Raw genomic sequence first — 15,266 nt, 5'->3', positions numbered from 1 at the left:
TGAGGGGCGACCACCCTACCATCCAGGGGACCAGGAGACACTGCGGGTTCCCCCACCACTGGTCCCCTGACCTGGTCACCTGACTCTCCTCTAACTGCACCTATCAAGGGAAGATCCAATGGCGACCCGTTCGTACCAGAATTGGCACGTGCCAGATGACCCGTCGCTCGAGCAACGCCAGGGGTCTCTGGCACAAGCACAGCCAAGTCAACTTCATCTACCTGACCTGCCTCATCTACCTGCAGTTCTTCCTGTTCTTCTACTCCAACCCCAGGTTGACCGTCCAGCAGGACCTCTTTCTGGCCACAAGCCTTCAATAACGAGCGGTGGACACGTCGGATCTTACTCAGATCATCCACGGGTGCAATGGTATACACAACACCTCCCACCTCAGTAGGACGAACTACTTGGAACAACACCGGGCTCCACATGAATTTGTTTTTTTTTTTAAATCAGATTTAACAGTTGTTCTCATTTCTATTTGTTCAGGTCAATTATGAGCAATAGGTCAAATTGAACTGCAAGCGAAAACTTGAGAGAATTGGGTGCAATTACAAATATTTGAATGGTTCCTCCTCTTTGAGTGGCCCCTCCCCTATCTCGCTCCAAACTTATGCTCTCACTTGAGAGCCCTGAATATCAGTCACTGTCACTGAGATCAGAAAACTAAAAGTCTGATAGTGTGTGATCTTCTGTTTAGTGTACAGTGCTCTGTTTTTTACTTTGTAAGTGTTTACAAAGTTGGTAAGCGTATGATACCTAGTGTTCAGATTTTAAAAGTAGTGTTGTATGTTCCATGCTTATGTTTACACAATTGAATACACAAGACACAAGAGTGCAGAATCCACATGTCACCACAGAAACAGATGCCTTTTTTCATGGGGAATAGAGGTTACATATGGCATTATGACAGTTTATACAGCACAGTACCTTATGTTTATATCTACTTTACTTACAAAAACTAAAAGGCATTTTTTATAAAGGAAACCTACCCAGTTTAGCCTCAGATGGTATCGGTCTTTCAGCTGATGACTGTCAAAAGTGGTGTGAAAGAGGAGGGGTTTTATTCAGTGTTTATTCAGTGAGTCAAAGGAAAGCGTCCCTCTCTGTGCACAGCTCCATCACATTTCTCTTCTTGCTCTATACCACTGTATCGTTTATTTTACATTTCCATCATGGACTGTGCCTTTGCTAATCTAGACGCTGCTGGATTTCTACAGATCTGGCAACACTTTGATGCTGATGGTGAGAATTTAAAATCATTTTCATTCTGCTTTCAAATTATGGTTATTTATTGTTATTTAAATGTTTGTTTGCTTATTTACATAGTGATGAATTTTAGATATAAATACCCTCTGCTCATCTGATCATAAGATAAATTCTAGATAAATACCTTTCTGCAGATAATGGCTACATTGAAGGAAAAGAGTTGGATGACTTTTTCCGTCACATGCTGGAAAAATTAGGGTCAAAGGTATGTAAAAAAAAAAAAAAAATGGAATCAAAAGTCCAGTGATGTATTACATTTCAATGTACAAAAACCTTTAAAAACATCACTGTCCTGTTGTTGATCTAACTGTTTGATTACATTGTGCAGATATATGGAAGCACATTAGACACTCTTTCTGTAAGTGCTCTTTAAAAGTGCTCTCTGGCTGTTTACACATTAGGATCTGTTTCCTCACCCACTAACATAACACACACAACAGCCATTTAACAAATGTTTACATTTTACACCAACAGACACTTAAAATACACTGCCACTGGACAAAAGTGCACCACCTTTTGACAGAATTTAAAATCTTTTATGATCCTAGAAGAAGAAAAAAATCAATACTTTCTGTCATTTTGTTTTATTTTCTTGTGGAATGCTACACAAAAGTTTTATTATAGCTACAATAGATGTATGTTGTTTGGATGGAAACTAGGGTTATCACGGTTTTAAAAAAATAAGTGTGCACATGTAAAGTACACTCATAAACAATGTATTTTAACTGTTATATTACACTGTTACTCAGGAACTTGTGCAACATCTCAAGAAACCAAACATCACTCTATTTTCAGGAAACTGTGGTTAGACATACAAGCAGTACCGTCACGAGGGCTGTGCCAATGTGCGACCACACAGGGCCTCGCGCCTCGCTCTTGGCCTGCATTTTATGTCGTTTATGTGCCTTGTCACTTAAGTGCTGTAAGAAAATTTCTTCTAAAATGAGCATTTTTTTTATCAGGTTATTAATGTGTAGGTTCAGTAATTTCACTTTAATGGCAATGCATAGTTTCTTTTCTTTCCCATTAAAGTAAAATAACTGAACATAAACACAGGAGACTGAGGAAAAAAAACATTTTAGAAGAAAATTTTAGATGGCTCTTAAGAGAGAACTAAGCTTTCTTATTTACTTAGATAATTGCTTTATTATTATTGTTATGCAGTAGCTCTTAAATTCTTAAAAGCATGTAAACGCAATTGATCAGTTGTGTGTTAAAGTTGCATTCACTACTATAGCAACCCCCCCCCCCCCCCCCCCCCCCACACACACACACACACAAATGGCAGATAGCCTCACACCTCAACTTCACACAGGGCCTCACACTTCTTGTAACGGCCATGCATACAAGATAAAAATAGATTTGCTAGATGTTCTGGCAAAGGTGCTATAAACCGGCTTATTGACATTTTGTATTTTACGCTGATGTTCATTAACTTGCATGTCCCTACTAAACAAACAAACCAAACCCTCTCTGTGATTCTGAGTGAATGAGGGTTATTGTGATGTAAAAGGGCTTCTAATAAATAAAGATTGTGTCAGATATTCAATGAATATCTTATGAGCAGCTCTATTGGTGCGCAGCTGTTCTAGTCCATTGGCTATGCAGAGTGATGGTGGGGAATTAATGAGAGATGAATGATGGAAATGTAGTCACAGTAACCAGTTTGTTTTCTCTGCTGTCTTTAGGATAAGATTACAGAGGAGAGAGTACAGCAGATAAAGGAGAGCTTTATGTCTACCTATGATCTCACATCCGATGGACGCTTGGCGATCCACGAAGTACATCACCCTTTTTTTACGATTTTCTTTTCATTATTGTTAGTCCTGCACACTGTTAATCCTGTGATGGAACTGGCAAAAAACAGAAACCATGAAAGAAGGAAGAGTTTTCAATCAAAAGTGTTTTAAACGGATACGTTACTTTCAGTCTGTTATTGTCTAATTAGTCATTCTGTGTGCAGAGAAAAGCAGCTGAATTGCTGTTTGCATGCAGTGATGGCAAAGGTTTTTTTAGATGCTTTCTAGCCACTTTATAGCTTCCGGCTGTTTCTACCACAGTTGCGCAAGCCATGCGCGAGTCATTTTCTTTGTCATGTTAATGGTTTGTTTTGTGGATTGTTGAAACACTTAGAACCAACTATAGTTCCAGTAATCAGAGCCATCAGTTCTGTCATTAATGTAGTGTACATAATCACATAGTGGCTATTTTATCTGACAAAAGTCAATTATTATCTGAAAAACCAATGCCAGTTCCCGGATATTGTATGATTGATTCTATACTTCAAACAGATTTTACATTTTCATGTCTCAATATCTTTATAATATCATGTCAAACTGCTTCCATTCAGTGTAATAATTAAATACATTTCATAGAAGTCTTTTTTTTCCATATAAAATAAACACTTAAGGAAGCAAATCATAATTAGTAGAGACAGAATGACATTTGATCTGAATAAGTGAATTAGGAAATAAACCCATATAACTGAATGTGTCTGTTTGCGTTCATACCAGCTAGCCAACATGATCCTGCCGGTGGATGAGAACTTCCTTCTTATCTTTCGTCGAGAGGCTTCACTGGATAACAGCGTGGAGTTCATGAAGGTAAACCTTTACTTCATTTCACACAAATTACATAACATTTTTAAATATAATGTTTAAACAGTCTTTGGCATCACAAATTTCTGTATTGTGATTTCAGGTTGTAGTTTATTTGAGTCGTGATGATCATCAATTATATTTATATATACCGGCTGTGGTAGTGTGGGATGATTGTTAAAAAGGTTTTGCACATTTCCCATGATAGATCTGGAGGAAATACGATGCTGACAGCAGTGGATACATATCAGCTGTGGAGCTTAAGGTAAATGCATGCACATGATTCATTGGCAGAGACTGTCAATTACATTAGCATATTATAACAATCACTGACCAAGTTTAAATATTGAGGGTGGTGTTTTGATTGTTTGTCTATTTCTGATGGCAGAGCTTCTTGAATGACTTGTTCCAGCAGCACAAAAAGGATATTCCCCCAGGGAAGTTGGATGAATACACACATACCATGGTAATACTGCTGATTTTTATTAATTATTTATATAAACCTAAAGTTCTCAAATGAGAAACACCTCTGTATGATAACATCTTGACACAGAATTTTCCTACTGTAAGTTGTTGTTGTAGATGTCGTTGGAAAATGCAAATTCAGTATATAATCAGCAGCATGACCCATAATCAGGGCCGTAGCTGGGGGTTTGTGGGGCCTCGGTGCAGGTTTTACTCATGTTTAAATCATGTAAATATAGCACAAATACATAAATAGAACAAAGATTTAAAAAACTAAACCATATTTCAGTTTTTTTTTTTCAATTTAGTAGGTGTTAAGGTAAATAAACCATATAATCAACTGTAAAATAGCATTCCATAGTCTTCACTGTATACATTAAGTATAGACTACTATTTGTTAAAACTACAAAGTAATTCATTAAAAAGCAGTGAGTGATTTTCTCATTTAATTTCTTGGATTAACATTAAGGACACCAACAGCAGTTAGTAAATTAGGTGCGGTTAGGCTTTAAAGTCCGCATGAAATAAAAATGTACAATATTTATTTTGTTAGTGCACATTGTTAGTCTTAAGGTGAACGATTAATCTGTGCAATTTAATCCTCTGAAGAAAAAAAAAAGTTTGTTTTGGTAATCTTTAATCAAAATCTGATCATCTGCTTTGACTGTGGAATGGTGTTCCTTCTCTGATGACGTTAGACTCAGCCTCAGACGTAATGCCCACGGACTGTTGGCTGAACGTCTGATGCATATAGAACACAGGGGTGGAAACACTTCGGGAGTGTCGAAGTTGTCATCGGATTAGTTGAATTATACAGGATTTCCGGGTGACTTGTGTTGCATTCTTTAATTTTCTGCATGGAAACAAAGATGACGTGCCGCCAAACCCCCTCACGAAAGAAAAAAGCCATAGTTTTTACAACTGTGACAACTAAACAATGGGTTTTCAATAATATGTTAAATATTTGAAGTTTCCTGCATAGAATCTTTAAAATACATCCGAGAGTTTTACACATCGGTCTGTTATTGTGGCAACATTTAAACCCCGAAATGTGCCGCTGAATGAAATGAACTGTGCCTTGGACAAAGAAAGCTGCCATGAATTCCTGACCTTCAGTCGTCAATCTGAAGTTCTGGCAACGCGAGACTGTGATGACGTCAGTTTGACAGCTTGGGCGAAACACAGCCCTCCAGTCGTTAGTGAGAGTTGGAGGGGAGGAGCGCTAAAATAAAACCACACCCTCTTTTCAGTATTCTGTTTCAGCTGGAAATACGTAACTACACTGAAATAAGTTTGATACAATGAAATAAGATACAATGCATCCAATATTATGGAAGAGTAATGCCTCTTAATGACTCACCATGTCTGAAATGCCAGTGTTAGTATTCTGTGATGTACCACATTCCTGCTTTATTACACGATCTGTCTGAAGAAGAGATAATTTTTGCCTTAAATACACTATATGCAATTGTTGGTTTGTTTACACATAAATTATTCTCTGGCCATTTTGTCAGACTTATCCACTTAAAAAGTACTTCTTTTTAAGTTGGCAGGTATACAGGTCAATAATGCCGCGTTTCCACCAAAATTACCGGGAACATTTGTACCAGGAACTTTTTCCCCCAGACCTGTTGCTTTCTGCATTTCCACCGTGGTCTAAAGTACTGGGAAGATTAGGCAAATAGTCTGGTGATGTAGGTCTGCACGCGTTTCTCATTACAAAAGTACACTGATACTGTACTTGATTCCTCGGTAGTTCAGACTTTGCTCATTCGACTCGGGGGTGTGATGTCTGCGATGACGCAAATCCGGTAAATCTGCAAACAGCAGTGTACTTGATAACATCAGTCAGCTAGCCTTGACTACTGCAATTTTCCTCTCTGTATATTTACAATAAATAGAAATATGACATCAAGTACCACTGCCTCCTTTCGTTTTCATTTAAACATAATAACAGCTGCAGACATGTACTGAGTCAGAGCCAGCGGCACATATCAGAAGGTCTAGCCGAGGTGAATATTTTTAAATAGGCGCTGTCTTTATAAATAAACCACAGTTTTGAGTTTTAAACAACTACATTCTCGCCTGAAATACTTTTAAAATTACATTTCATGACACAATAACAGTAATATTTTGAAAATGATCCGAATAAATGGTGGTTGAAACCACAATGCAGCGTGAACTCAACCAATCAGGATGTTTAGAGTCCAAGTCCTGTCCCCGAAAGTTCAGGAACTTCGAAAAAGTACTACCAGCAGGGACTTTCTGAGGGGCATTTTTTTACCCGGAACTTTATTTAGTTCCTGGTTCCTGCGGTGGAAACACACTGAGTACCAGTCCAAAGTCCCTAGTTCCTGGGTAACGTTCCAGCGGTGGAAACGCAGCATTATTAAGTGATAGCACACCATCAGCAAACTGTGGCTGGTCACCCATGCATTGACCTTCCTTTGACCTGATCTCAGGAGTGTGGGTTTTTTCCATTACACACACAGCAAGTGAAACTGTCACTCAGAGTTAATAGCATTTAGCTGTTCATGTGTTTTCAAATGGTGCCATCTATGACAGTATTTTTTCAGACGACTCATATGCCTAGAGCATATGTTGTAAACCACATTGGTTTACTGACTTTTCAAAATTATTTTGTTTCTGTACAAGTATGTGCTCGATTATCAATTTTAGAAACTGACAGTTTGTGTGAAAATAGCAGTATTGTTATTATAAGTTGATTTTGTTTGTAAAATGGCTTGGAACACTTCTAATCATGATTACTTTTTATGTCTTACAGATGAGCATTTTTGACAAAAACAAAGACGGGAGTTTGGATCTTAATGATCTAGCTAGGTGATGTGCGTTTAACAATAGTGCTTTTTTTGTGCTTGTGGAGCTGTTTAGGCCTTGAGGGTGAGAATGGGTCTTTGTTTTTATGCTTGTGTTGTTGAAAGAGAGAAGCAAACACTCTCATTTTTAAGAGACTAATCTCAAAAGTATAATTTTGCTGTCTCATAAAACATTTGTATGATGCATGGAGTTGCTGTCTAAGTCAGATCAAACATATGTTATAATCTATTTAGTTTAAAATGCTAATGAAGTGGCTGCCAGTAACACACAGGTGACAATTTAATACTGGTTTGTTAGTCTAGTGACATCTAAAGCATCCAAACTGCACTGCAACTCAATGAATGTAGTAATATGTAGTAAATGATTTACATGCTAAATCCAGTAGGCTGAAATTAGAAAAATGTAAATGGCACTTAGCTCAACTCACTTCAGGTAAAAAAAAGTGAAATTTACCATGTGGTCATGTCTAGTGACACAACAAATTTGAGATAAGTTTAACTTTATGCAAATGAGCAGTTGCTTTCGGGAGCAGCTGCCAATGGCGTTGAAGTGCACATTATCAAGTCAAGTCACCTGTATTTATATAGCACTTTATTCATTACAGATGGTCTCAAAGCAGCTTAACAGTAATAATCAGGAAAATAACAAGTTGATCAATTATAGACAAGCTCGACTTGAGTTATAAGCAGCCCTACAGAAGGCAACAGTTTTTCAGCTCAAGTCAGTTCAATGATGATCCAATTCAGTTTGATAAAAGTGTAACTGTTGTGGAGTTGAATTATGAAACTTTGTTTCCATTCCAGAATTCTGGCTCTGCAAGACAACTTCCTGTTGCAGTTCAAAATGGATGTTAGTACTTTATACTTCATTTAACCTTTTGTAATCCTAAATGTAATAATTTTCTGCAAACCAGTGTATAATGCCCTCTCTTATTTCCTACCTTCTTCAGGCCAACAGTCAAGAGGAGAGAAAGAGAGACTTTGAGAAGATCTTTGCACATTATGACGTTGTAAGAATGAATCCGAACCTTTCTGCTGTTGTTAATACAGATATGATTTTAAATCACCTAAGCTGTAAATGCCATATGTTATTGTGTCCTGACATGGTAATGATGGCATAATTTTGAAAGGCCTCCAAAAAGAATAAAAAAACAAATCTATAGCTCTGTCGTGAAACTCTAGATGGTGCAGTCTGATAGATAAAACTTAATATAACGTAATGAAATCATTATCACATGGTGCAGCTGATTGGTTCTTTCTGTATCAGCAGCCAGTGATCTTGCTGCTCAACTGAAAAATACTTGGATAGTGCTTGCTGTAGAAGTTGCAGCACACTTCAGAAAAACCCTCCACCTTCCCCAGCTCCACCTGAATAGATCTGCTACAGGGTGATTCATGTATGCTATATGGGGTTATTTCATGTATGTTATATGTGCAACAGCAGTATTTCTTACTTGCTCACAGCAGCATGTTCTGGATGTATTGGCAGTAGCAGGTCTCTGTACTTGCTTTGCCACAACAGCAGCAGAAGCAGAAGCGTAGCAGATCTGTTCCGCCAAGATCAAACACATTGTCATGTACCTTCGAGAGTCATGACAGAACTGGTCATTGGCAAACATCTAAAATATTTTTTAATTATATGTTGCTCGCAAGAACTGCTAATAGCTAAAGTGGCTAACCAGACAAGATAACCCCGTGGATAAATATCAAATGTGGTATTTAGACACAATGACAAACACAGTGCACTGACAAAGCAGTGCCAGCTCTGAAATGTTGGCTCTCTTTCCAGAGTAAGACTGGAGCACTTGAAGGACCAGAGGTGGATGGTTTTGTCAAAGACATGATGGAGCTCGTCAGGGTAAGTGACTAACAGTAATAAACTTTACAAGTAATCAAGTCATGAGATTTATAACAAATGTTAACTTACATGTCTGTGACGCATTCTAAGGAAATCACTACTGCAAAATGTTTGGTTTGTTGTTTTAATTGATTTGGGTCCATAAACAGTATTAAACATTAGTGTGTGACTTGTGCTTCATAGCTTGTGCTGTAGACATCTAGACATTATTTATTGACTGATTAAAAATGTAAAAGCCTTCTACAATAGTAATATAATACAACTAATAATTGTCACTCTGTCTCTTTCTACTGTGGTTTCTCCAATGCTTTCTTCTTTCTCTCAGCCCAGTATCAGTGGAGTTGATCTGGATAAATTGCGTGAGGTTCTGCTGCGCCACTGTGATGTGAATAAAGATGGGAAGATTCAGAAAAGTGAGCTGGCCCTGTGTTTGGGAGTAAAGCTTAAATCACATACACACTGAAGTTATCAGTTTACTATGAATTGCCAGGTTTTAAACCTGAATGGGAAAAGTGAAAACGGTACATATTACTTGTGTTTTGCTTGTTTCAATGTTTTAAAAATGTATTATGTTATTTAAAACATTATTCTGAAAGTAATTTATGGAAATATAATAACTTTAATGCTCTCACAACAATAAAAGTTATATCTGTTAAACATGTAAAGCCAAAATAGTGGTACTCATGGACCCTCCTTTGTTCAAAGAATCATTATTTAATTTATTATCAATAATTTAATCATTCACATTGGGGAAACTTGTTCAGTTCATAGCTCAGTTGATGAATCTTTATGTTCATATAAAGATTTACACTGATTGATATATGTTTACAAAATGTTTACTTTGTGCAGTGCTGCTTACTTATACTTTTAAAATATATATAAATATATATACTTTTAAAATATATATATTTTAAAAGTGCCCTTTCCCGCACCCAAAACCAGTCGTTTGTTGATGACAAGGACTTAAAGGTCTTAAACAAGGACTCTGGTGGAATGTTGTCCTGTTCCACTTAACAGACGCTGAGTGAAAGGGGAGTTTTATAATAATAATAATAATAATAATTCCTTACATTTATATAGCTCTTTCTGGGCACTCAAAGCGCTTTACAAAGAAGGGGGTAATCTCCTCAATCACCACCAGTGTGCAGCATCCACCTGGATGATGACAGGATAATACAGGATCTAGTCCTATTAAGATGGGATTAGTTGGGTCCATGTAAACCCAGCTACTGAAAGGCCACAAACACACAGAGTAGATGATACTTTGTAAAAGCAACGTCTGGTGTATCTTTATGGCTCTGGATTATTTATATTCTTTGGTGCTGTTTATTTAGCAGTCATGCCATTGGCAAACAGATGCTCAAGTGCTTTGTTTTCTTGTTTTGCGTGTGTAGGGGGATTACAGTTAAACCCCATAGACAGACCAGTAGGCTCAGTGAAAACAACGAGTCAAATTTGAAGTTCATTGAGTTGACAGAGTTTACTGAAGACAGTTGTCTAAACTTCCAAAATTCTGTTGAAACGGAGTAAGAGGAGACAGTCTCATATTAACTTAGAATATAGAAAGTGAGCCATTCTTATAGTGGGAGACTGATGAGGTGATGAGAGACAGGTGATTGCAATTAGAGGTCTACCTGAGGATCCATACGGGTTTGGGTTCTATATTTTAAATGATCAGCTATTTATCATCAGACATGATAGCAAATGAGTTAAGCTAACGTCAGCAGCCATGGCACTGGACAAGCAAACGTTATTATAATCCAATTGGGCAAACAGTCTAAATTATTATGCATTTCAGATCTACTACTGCCACTCACAGGACAAGTGGTGACACCACATCTCGCTCTCTTTTAACAATTTTACCTAGTATTCACTTATGTCTGTACAGTGACCAAATGTTGTTCTTGGTTTTTTTTTTAACAATGACTTTGCATAACAGTACCAATCTTCCAAACATGAACTTAACATTTTCCCTTGAATTTCACAAATGCACAAGATGCATTACAGAACAACACTCTATATGTATTTGTTATCTTATCACATATCCCCATGTAAAATAATATTCACATGGAATCAAAGAACCGCCTTTAGTTCATAACATAGTCCCAAACCTATACTGGTGCTCATTTAACTGTAACCTGTCATTTAACTGTAACCTGTCATGCAAACCAAAGCATTGAGAACTCTTTTCCAAAGATGGCTTCCGCCTGTGTACGTGATGTGCATGTCTTAATAAAGAATCTTATTAAACTGTTTGTACACTTACAAAGTTCTCAATGCTTCGGTTTGCATGTAGGGACCCTCATTATGCTACCGTGTTAGTGTAAGGCTCTTTTGAGCCTTGGTAGTGGTATTAAGTAGCGATTTCTTTTCACTTAGGATCTGCCCCATATTAGCGTTATAAGCTAATCTGTTCATAGAGATATAACTTTACACACAACAAATGCCCGAGAACGGTCGACTCTGTACCAATGTGTTATTACACCCGAGGTTCATTTTGCACAAGCGTTCTCCTTTAAACTAATTTAAACGAAAGAGAAAAAAGAACCAGAAAATGAACAGGAACAGTATCAAACAGGAAAGCAAAAAAAAAAAAACATTTACGCAAAACCAAAAGTAGGCGACTGTAGAAACCCCGACTCCATCCTCTCTCCAAATTGAAGGTATGTTCCATGTAGAGGAAAAACCAGGGGTAAGTCACACGTATTCACCTCCGGGAAGATCCGGTTGCCATGGTCTTCGGAGTGGAGGAACTGTATTGTTGGCTTGTGTCCAAACCCCAAAGGTGGGATCTTGTCAGCCCCTGAAGTGAAAATTAAAATTTGGCCAAGGTTCACAGGCCTGGTCCTCTCTAAGAAAAAAAAAAAGAGAAATATTGATGAGCATTATAAATAAGTTTGATAATATCACTAATCTAAGTCAAGTACATTTAAGTGCAATTTTAAGAATTTTTCTGAGAAATACAAAAGTCGACTGAAAGTATACGTTATTTTAATTTAATTAATTTATAAAGTATACTAATAGCACATTTGAATAAACGTATTTTCATAATGCCATGCATCACTAAATGGAATGAGTCTGAAATATTTTTTTTAAACATAACACAAGGATAACAGTGTCATTAGAATGTATCGCTAGAATACATACCCCCAACTTCTATCAGCCAGTCCCTCCAGAACATTATGGTCTGATTTTCAACTCTTCGTCTATTGCTGCCAGGACGACTAAAATTTACCCTGAAGAGTCCCAACATGTCTTCTGCCTCAAGTGGCTTTGAACCCCCAATGAAAAGGGGTTTCATGATCTCTGGGTATGTCTTGATGGCATCACCTAAACCAAGAGTCTTCAACCCTTCAGTCAACCTAAAACAGATAAAGAAGAATAGGTTATCGTTTTTCATTCAAGCAAAACAAGCCATGCATGTGTGCAGCTAAATCTAAAATAGAAGGAAAACCTGAACTGCCTATTAACAATAATATTATTATTTTTCCTTTTTTTTTTTTTTTTTTTGAATATTATGTCAATGTCAATGTCACCTTTATTTATATAGCGCTTTAAACAAAATACATTGCGTCAAAGCAACTGAACAACATTAATTAGGAAAACAGTGTCAATAATGCAAAAAGGAGAGTTAAAGGCAGTTCATCATTGGATTCAGTTATGTCATCTCTGTTCAGTTAAATAGTGTCTGTGCATTTATTTGCAATCAAGTCAACGATATCGCTGTAGATGAAGTGTCCCCAACTAAGCAAGCCAGAGGCGACAGCGGCAAGGAACCGAAACTCCATCGGTGACAGAATGGAGAAAAAAACCTTGGGAGAAACCAGGCTCAGTTGGGGGGCCAGTTCTCCTCTGACCAGACGAAACCAGTAGTTCAATTCCAGGCTGCAGCAAAGTCAGATTGTGCAGAAGAATCATCTGTTTCCTGTGGTCTTGTCCTGGTGCTCCTCTGAGACAAGGTCTTTACAGGGGATCTGTATCTGGGGCTCTAGTTGTCCTGGTCTCCGCTGTCTTTCAGGGATGTAGAGGTCCTTTCTAGGTGCTGATCCACCATCTGGTCTGGATACGTACTGGATCCGGGTGACTGCAGTGACCCTCTGATCTGGACACAGACTGGATCTGGTGGCCACGGTGACCTCGGAACAAGAGAGAAACAGACAAATATTAGCGTAGATGCCATTCTTCTAATGATGTAGCAAGTACATAGGTTGTTATGGGAAGTGTTTCCGGTTCCGGTTTATCTAATTAATGCAGCCTAAAAATCCTTTAACGGATTTGGATAATAAAAGCATATTAGTATGTTATGTGTATGCCAGGTTAAAGAGATGGGTCTTTAATCTAGATTTAAACTGCAAGAGTGTGTCTGCCTCCCGAACAATGTTAGGTAGGTTATTACAGAGTTTGGGCGCCAAATAGGAAAAGGATCTGCCCCCTGCAGTTGATTTTGATATTCTAGGTATTATCAAATTGCCTGAGTTTTGAGAACGTAGCGGACGTAGAGGATTATAATGTAAAAGGAGCTCATTCAAATACTGAGGTGCTAAACCATTCAGGGCTTTATAAGTAATAAGCAATATTTTAAAATCTATGCGATGCTTGATAGGGAGCCAGTGCAGTGTTGACAGGACCGGGCTAATATGGTCATACTTCCTGGTTCTAGTAAGAACTCTTGCTGCTGCATTTTGGACTAGCTGTAGTTTGTTTACTAAGCGTGCAGAACAACCACCCAATAAAGCATTACAATAATCTAACCTTGAGGTCATAAATGCATGGATTAACATTTCTGCATTTGACATTGAGAGCATAGGCCGTAATTTAGATATATTTTTGAGATGGAAAAATGCAGTTTTACAAATGCTAAAAACGTGGCTTTCTAAGGAAAGATTGCGATCAAGTAGCACACCTAGGTTCCTAACTGATGATGAAGAATTGACAGAGCAACCATCAAGTCTTAGACAGTGTTCCAGGTTATTACAAGCAGAGTTTTTATGTCCTATAATTAACACCTCTGTTTTTTCAGAATTTAGCAGTAAGAAATTACTCGTCATCCAGTTTTTTATATCGACTATGCAATCCATTAGTTTTTCAAATTGGTGTGTTTCACCAGGCTGCGAAGAAATATAGAGCTGAGTATCATCAGCATAACAGTGAAAGCTAACACCATGTTTCCTGATGATATCTCCCAAGGGTAACATATAAAGCGTGAAGAGTAGCGGCCCTAGTACTGAGCCTTGAGGTACTCCATACTGCACTTGTGATCGATAGGATACATCTTCATTCACTGCTACGAACTGATGGCGGTCATATAAGTACGATTTAAACCATGCTAATGCACTTCCACTGATGCCAACAAAGTATTCAAGTCTATGCAAAAGAATGTTGTGGTCAATTGTGTCAAACGCAGCACTAAGATCCAATAAAACTAATAGAGAGATACACCCACGATCAGATGATAAGAGCAGATCATTTGTAACTCTAAGAAGAGCAGTCTCAGCACTATGATACGGTCTAAATCCTGACTGGAAATCCTCACATATACCATTTTTCTCTAAGAAGGAATATAATTGTGTGGAGACCACCTTTTCTAGTATCTTGGACAGAAAAGGGAGATTCGAGATTGGTCTATAATTAACTAGTTCTTTGGGGTCAAGTTGTGGTTTTTTGATGAGAGGCTTAATAACAGCCAGTTTGAAGGTTTTGGGGACATGTCCTAATGACAATGAGGAATTAATAATAGTCAGAAGAGGATCTATGACTTCTGGAAGCACCTCTTTCAGGAGCTTAGATGGTATAGGGTCTAACATACATGTTGTTGGTTTAGATGATTTAACAACTTTATACAATTCTTCCTCTCCTATAGTAGAGAATGAGTGGAACTGTTCCTCAGGGGATCTATAGTGCACTGTCTGATGTGATACTGTAGCTGACGGCTGAATGGTTGCAATTTTATCTCTAATAGTATTGATTTTAGAAGTAAAGTAGTTCATAAAGTCATTACTGCTGTGGTGTTGGGAAATGTCAACATTTGTTGAGGCTTTATTTTTCGTTAATTTAGCCACTGTATTGAATAAATACCTGGGGTTATGTTTGTTTTCTTCTAAAAGAGAAGAAAAGTAATCGGATCTAGCAGTTTTTAATGCTTTTCTGTAGGATATGTTACTTTCCCGCCAAGCAATACGAAATACCTCTAGTTTTGTTTTCCTCCAGCTGCGCTCCATTTTTCGGGCTGCTCTCTTTAGG

The 15,266-nt window shown here is 37.7% G+C and overlaps 1 protein-coding gene across 1 annotated transcript; it reads left to right on the top strand.

Moving 5' to 3' along the window:
- Positions 1 to 990: 990 nt before the first annotated feature.
- On the top strand, positions 991 to 9,698 carry LOC132105973 (secretagogin). The gene is made up of 11 exons (XM_059511557.1): positions 991 to 1,245; positions 1,404 to 1,474; positions 2,958 to 3,050; positions 3,783 to 3,872; positions 4,075 to 4,131; positions 4,255 to 4,332; positions 7,117 to 7,172; positions 7,973 to 8,018; positions 8,119 to 8,178; positions 8,958 to 9,026; positions 9,352 to 9,698. Exons 1-11 carry the CDS (start codon positions 1,176 to 1,178, stop codon positions 9,487 to 9,489), a joined length of 828 nt encoding a protein of 275 aa, XP_059367540.1. The 5' UTR covers positions 991 to 1,175; the 3' UTR covers positions 9,490 to 9,698.
- Positions 9,699 to 15,266: the final 5,568 nt, after the last annotated feature.

The sequence above is a fragment of the Carassius carassius genome, chromosome 26, assembly GCF_963082965.1.
Source record: "Carassius carassius chromosome 26, fCarCar2.1, whole genome shotgun sequence".
NCBI lineage: Eukaryota > Metazoa > Chordata > Actinopteri > Cypriniformes > Cyprinidae > Carassius > Carassius carassius.
Note: the sequence above shows the minus strand (reverse complement) of the source record. Positions and strands in the feature narration are given on the sequence as shown.

Excerpts from the sequence above, each read along its gene's own strand:
- LOC132105973 (XM_059511557.1), top strand. The coding sequence starts at position 1,176 with ATGGACTGTGCCTTTGCTAATCTAGACGCTGCTGGATTTCTACAGATC. Across the intron at positions 4,333-7,116 it reads ATGAATACACACATACCATG|ATGAGCATTTTTGACAAAAA; the intron begins GTAATACTGCTG and ends TATGTCTTACAG. Across the intron at positions 9,027-9,351 it reads ACATGATGGAGCTCGTCAGG|CCCAGTATCAGTGGAGTTGA; the intron begins GTAAGTGACTAA and ends TCTTTCTCTCAG.